The 6,231-nt window shown below is 40.9% G+C and overlaps 1 protein-coding gene across 1 annotated transcript in view; it reads right to left on the bottom strand.

The window, feature by feature from the left end:
* The window catches only part of LOC101848364 (receptor-type tyrosine-protein phosphatase O), a gene marked incomplete at its 5' end in the record, with an annotated part of 18,608 nt that extends 12,684 nt beyond the window's left edge, over window positions 1-5,924 (bottom strand). The window contains 4 exon segments of the mRNA XM_005101196.3: window positions 1,714-1,774; window positions 2,736-2,817; window positions 3,760-3,819; window positions 5,798-5,924. Of these exon segments, the coding sequence (XP_005101253.2) occupies window positions 1,714-1,774; window positions 2,736-2,817; window positions 3,760-3,819; window positions 5,798-5,886 (292 nt within the window).
* Between the last annotated feature and the right edge of the window lie 307 nt (window positions 5,925-6,231).

Here is a 6,231-nt window from a genome sequence, read left to right as displayed (position 1 = left end):
AAGGAGGATAGAGTTTTTAGATCTTCGGGAAGGCCAAAGACACATTTGTGGGCTGGGTTTTGGGATATTGAGCTAAGTTTCAAAGCGTACTGCAAAGAGAGTTTTTTCCTTCTAAGTTCTAAAGATGGTTCATGAGCTTCTGCCTGTAAACTTTCTACAGATGAAGTACGGAAAGCGCCCAGGGCAAGGCGAAGGCCTTGGTTCTGAACAGGGTCTACAATTTTAAGGTAAGACTTTCATGCTGATCCGTAAACAGGACTGGCATAGTCCAGCCTGGAACGGACAAGGGAACGGGTAAAGTTGAAGAGGTATTTCAGTATCTCCTCGCCATTCGGGATTGGATAATACCTTTAAGGCGTTGAGAGCACTCTGAAACCTCGTCTTTAGGTCTTTCAAGTGTGGTAGGAAAGAAAGTTTATTGTCGAAGATTACGCCCAGGAAACGAGCTTGTTTTTTAACAGGAATTTTCTCTCCAAACACATATAAATCTGGTTGTCGCACACACTTGTGCACACACTTATGCGACAGACAAAACGTAATAAATTTGTTTTTATTGTAGAAAATTTGAACCCGTGCACGTTTGCCCAAGTTTCCAATTTATGGAGTTGAAGCTGAAGCTGACGTTCAATGTGATCTATTTTGGATTTGGATTTATAGCAGATCAGGAAGTCGTCAACGTAAAGTGAGCAGTCAATATTGTTTTGAAGGGTTTTTGTGATGGAATTGATTTTGATTTCGAAAAGAATGGGCGATAAGATGCTTCCCTGGGGGACGTTTTCTTCTTGGGTGTGTAAATTTGATAGGGTTGAACCTACTTTTACTTGGAAGGATCGATCTTTCAAAAAGTTTTGTATAATTTCGTGAAGATTTCCGCGTAAGCCCAAGTCACGCAGGTCTTTTAAAATACCATGTTTCCATGTGGTGTCGAAGGCTTTTTCTAAGTCGAAAAAAATAGCCACAGAGAGACAGAGACAGAGAGAGAGAGAGAGAGAGAGAGAGAGAGAGAGAGAGAGAGAGAGAGAGAGAGAGAGAGAGACAGACAGACAGACAGACAGACAGACAGACAGAGAGAGAATGAAAAGAGAGAGAGAGAAAGAGAGAGAAAGAAAGAAAAAAAAAGAAAGAGAGAGAGAGAGAGAGAGAGAGAGAGAGAGAGAGAGAGAGAGAGAGAGAGAGAGAGAGAGAGAGAGAGAGAGCTGAACTGCTGAACCAAAACAAACGCCATAGTAATAGCAAGATAAGATAAGACAAACATTATTGATCCACGAGAGAAATTCTGGAGAATGTTTGGGCTGAGAAAGTACCCAGGAACAACATGAGAAGCGGACGTAGATTGTGATCATTTCTTTGAGGCTAATGTATCTAGCGTCAGGCAGCTGCATATCGAAGAAAGTGTTGTATTGGAATCCCCAGGGTAGATGATCAAGGAGGAGACCGCGTGGAATGTGGAGAAGAATCACAGAAATTGATGTACAGAAAAGTGGGAAGGCATGGAATACGATCAAGAGAAAGGTGGAAAGTGTTTGTCCGTGGCCTATATCCTGGTGCAGGGGAAGAAAGTGTTTGTCCGTGGCCTATACCCTGGTGCAGGGAGAGAAAGGCTATGATGATGATGAATGTATGTAACCCAGAAGTTGTTGACTCATGCCATTTTTCCCACTGCCGTGAAGACAAACCAAAGCAATACCACAAACTGAGCACAGGCTAACTTACAGGGCAGTTCATCCACCGGTTTGTTCCCGTGGGGAAATCTAGCGCTGAGCTTCTGTATGTCCTGAAGAGAGAAACGTTTCATAACACTGAGACACTGTTTTTTTTTTGTTTTTTTGGTTTTTGTTCGTGTTTTACGGCCCTCGCAACTGCACAATGTCATATGGGCGCGCAGGACACATGAAATACTCTTCAATTTAGTATCCGAGAAGGCTAGGAGTAAATCTTACCTATCATAAGATCAGGGGTGTGGCTGAAAGACAACAGTAAGAAGGAGCCAAGGAATAGCAGTATAAAGTCTGCACAAAGAGTCAGGAGCCCAGAGGAGGGGGAAAAAGGGGAGGGGGGGGGGGGGGGCGGCAAGTGGAAACGAAAGCAGACGGCAGAACATGTTTAGGGGCAGGAAAGGAGGTGAAAGGAGACAATTTTAGAGAACAAAATGTTCCGTGGCTGTCATATTTCGAACACGGGACCTTTGGATGAGAGGCGAACACTGTAACCTCTAGACCACAAGAGCTCCCCCCCCCCCAACCCCCTGAGACACCGTAAAGGTGGGTGTTATCACGAGCTGGAATAAGGTGCTTGTCGATGTTTTGACACGTAGAGTGACTGGTATAATCTTAAAGCTTATTCATTTGCACTTTTTTAATGTCAAAAATACCCATCTACCTTAAATAGAAGTTGAGATAGTTGTGACCAAAGGAGGTGGGGGTCTCCTGGTGTCTGAGGTTTCATCAGAAAGAAAATGGGGGCCAAAACACAGTGATTTCTAAAACTGTAGTTTCCTAGGAACCCAATTGTCCCCTTTACACGAAAGAAAGCTGGACAAAAGATATGGCGAGCAGACACAAGAGAGACCACCCATACAGGAATGATAAACCCATGGTTGGTAGAATAACAGACTATCTCCCCCCCCCCCACCCTCCACCCCCATTCCATCTCCCCACACACACTTAGTAAATGTGCCGACTTTTAAGCATCTCATGTAAAGTGGTCAAAATTGATTTTTTTAACATCCATCTAACCTCAAACTCAGCCCGGAACAGCAAGTCTGAATCTCCGTGGAGCTGTACCAGAGTTCGTCTGAACGTTCGAATCAGGATAGGTCTGGCAAATAAATATCATATCAACATTGTCAACGCAAATAAATAAATAATTTGTAGTGAGATAAATAAAACACCGGTACAAAAATAGTGTTTGAAATACATTATAAAATAAATTGCATTGTTCCATCACCAGACAATCATGTCGACGCAAAAACATACTTCAAAAACCTTGTTTAATTTACTCGTTAAAAAGAATAGACAATATAGACATATGCTTTGATGTTTTGGAAATTGAAACACACACACACACACACGCTCGCACACACACACACACACACACACACACACACACACACACACACACACACACACACACACACACACACACACACACACACACACACAGTGTAGGTCTTTTTACCTAGGTCAACTTAACCATAAAGATCTAAAGTATCTCTCTTGAAAACAATATAAAAAAGATGACAGACTACCCCTGGTCTAGACATGAACGTAATAATACAGACTTAACAAAACCATGTATCAAAATTTGGCTTCAGTTTCTAACACCAAAACATTTCCTTGTGACATTCCTTGTGACATTTAATAACAGACAAATGTGGAGCTCAGAGTATTTACTGTGATGATTGTTTTCTTTGAGAATATTATATCACATTTAATGAAGTGGACAAGTTAATGAAAATGAAGTCTAATTTAATGTCCTTTATGCTGACAAGACAAATACATAAAATGAGGCTACCATTGTCTGACCTTTTGCCAGTCAGCACTATCCAAATCCAGAACACTTGAGAAACATCAAACTCTAAAATAGTCTATTTATTACTTAAGGGGTATAACATTCACTTTGTTTCCCTGTGTCTAACTCCTTTACGATTATTTACTGACTTAAAATTGTGGGAAATTGCAGTTACCAAAATAACAAAGACAAAATATCCAGAAAATCAACTCCTCTTCTTCTATAGTACTGAGGTGAAAGTTTTCCTACCTTCGTGTTTTGATCATTTCTGTCTCCTCAAGGGTGTCAGGCTGCACAGGTCCTGTTTCCCTTTTGAAAAGAAAATGAAAGTAAATCATAGAAGTCCTACTCACAGAGAAGTCAAACAATGGCAATAAAAACTGGGAACATCTTTTCTGGATAATATTGCACCATTGTTTTGTATTGATCCATAGAAAGCTATTTAGAAGGGAGAAGAGAAAGAACTAGTCAGCTTAATAGACAGTCTTGAAAAGACCTCCACAGCCTGCAGCATGGAAATCAGCGCAAATAAGAACAAACTAATGTCTAACAGCAACAAGAACATCACAGTGGACATCCAAGTCAATAACAATAGGCTTGGGACCATACGCAGCTTCAAATACCGGTGTGCAATAGTGACAGACGAAGGATCAAGACCAGAAATAACATCCAGAATAGCGCTAACCTCAGCAGCAATGACCAAGTTGAAAACCATCTGGAAAGACAGAAATATCACCATCGGATCAAAGATCAGATTGATGCATTCCCTTATCATGTCAGTATTTTTGTATGCATGTGAATTCTGGACCTTGAATGCAGACCCAGAAAGAAGGATCAAAGCAAGCTGTGGAGGTGAGATGCTTCACAAAAATCCTTGGCATCTCATACAAAAATCACATTACAAATGATGAATTCAACAACGGATCAAAATGAAATCGGACCATATGGTGACCTCACTCTGGTCAGAAAACACAAACTGCAATAGTATAGACACATCACCCGTTCTTCCGGCCCTGCCAAGATGATGCTACAAGGCAGCGTCCACAGAAAAAGGAGCAGAGCAGAGGCAGACCGAAGAAAATTTGGGAAGACAACATCAAGGGAAGGACAGGCCTGGAACTCAAAGACACTCTCAGAAAAGCTGAAAACCAGAAGGAGAGGAGGAAGCTGGGGGCCAAATCTTCAAAACCACCCCAAGGGACATCTAGTTTACGGGATAGGTGAAGTTGAAGGTGAATGATGAACAACAAATCAATACCAAACTTGCTAAATTTTTCAGATATTCATCCTTAAGAAGAAGGCACACTGTTGACAAAGTTTACTTTTACCGTCACTTAAATTTTTTATCTGGTTCAGAAGTCTATCTCTATCAGACTTTCTTTGGTCTTACAGTCTAAGATACAGCTTTGAAGCTACATCATCGAAAGAGTAGTTGAGACAGTAGAGAGAAATAGACACACTGTGGTTTCTACTTTTCTCCTGATTGTACTTGGGTATGTAAATGTTCTACAAGACGGGAGTAGAAGTCATGTGATGACCTGATCCCTTACCTAGCTATCACAGCAGACGAAAGCGGGTATCGGTCATATTATCATTGCCTGCAATCGGATTCGTTTTTTTAACTAAAGAGGGTAGCATCACTCTTTTACGGTTATAAGGTTTATAGATTTTGATAACACAAAGTTCGTCGACTCATCTTTCTTTTACAAGAATTGTTTTTGTTAGACTGATCTGATTTTTTTTCTTCAGAATATGGACCTTTCCCAGGCACAAAATTGGCTGACCACAAAGAAGGTTACGACTCGACAGATGTCCTGGTGTCAAAGGGTAAAATTATTCTTTAAACCGTGGACTCATTTTTTAAACAATAACTTGAAAGCCCTTGTTTAACAAGCACCCCCCCCCCAAACACACACACACACACACACACACACATACACACACAATGACACTTTATAGGTTTAACATCCCTTTCAAAAAGCGAATAGAGAGGTGGAAAAGCAAAGGGACTTTGCAGTGCAATGACAACCTCAACATTTCTCAAGGTTTAGAAGCCTCTCTCAGAATCTGGAAAAAATCCCCCATCAACATGAGCCTTACTGGGGTAAGAAATAAATCAATGACCGTCATTATCAACCAAGAATGAAATGCCTTGGCCAAGAAAAAAAAACAACATCCTGTTCAAACAGACACCTCACCATCAGCCTTCAAAAGAACTAACATACAGATTAGCTGGTCATCTTACATCATTATTTCAGAAAAAACATTCCAGTACAGGTGAACTCACTTGTGACCCCTCTGCTTTCTGCGGCGGTGCACAAAGAAAATGGCTGCCAAAATGAGTGCAATGACCAGCAATGAGCAGACGACGGCCATAGCAATGATAATGATATTATCGTCGTCATCCTCTTCCACTGGGGAGAAGATAAAAAAATGTAGGAGTCAATGATACAACCCGTACTTCAGTACAGCCGCAGTGAAACAAATTGTCTCCTTTAAAATCATGTCTCATAAATACAACCCATACTACAGTACAACCACAGTGAAACACAATGTCTCCTTTAAAATCACATCTCATAAATGCAACCTATAATAGAGTAGAACCATAGTTAAACAAAACATATCCGTTATTTGTTTGTTTTTGAAAAGTGTTTTACGGCGCTCGCAACTGCATAAGGTCATATGAGCGCGCGGGACACACCTAATATTTTCAGTTGATAG

Source organism: Aplysia californica, unplaced genomic scaffold (genome assembly GCF_000002075.1).
Source record: "Aplysia californica isolate F4 #8 unplaced genomic scaffold, AplCal3.0 scaffold00273, whole genome shotgun sequence".
Lineage (NCBI taxonomy): Eukaryota > Metazoa > Mollusca > Gastropoda > Aplysiida > Aplysiidae > Aplysia > Aplysia californica.
The sequence above is the reverse complement of the archived record's forward strand: the minus strand, read 5'-3'. Positions and strand labels throughout refer to the sequence as shown.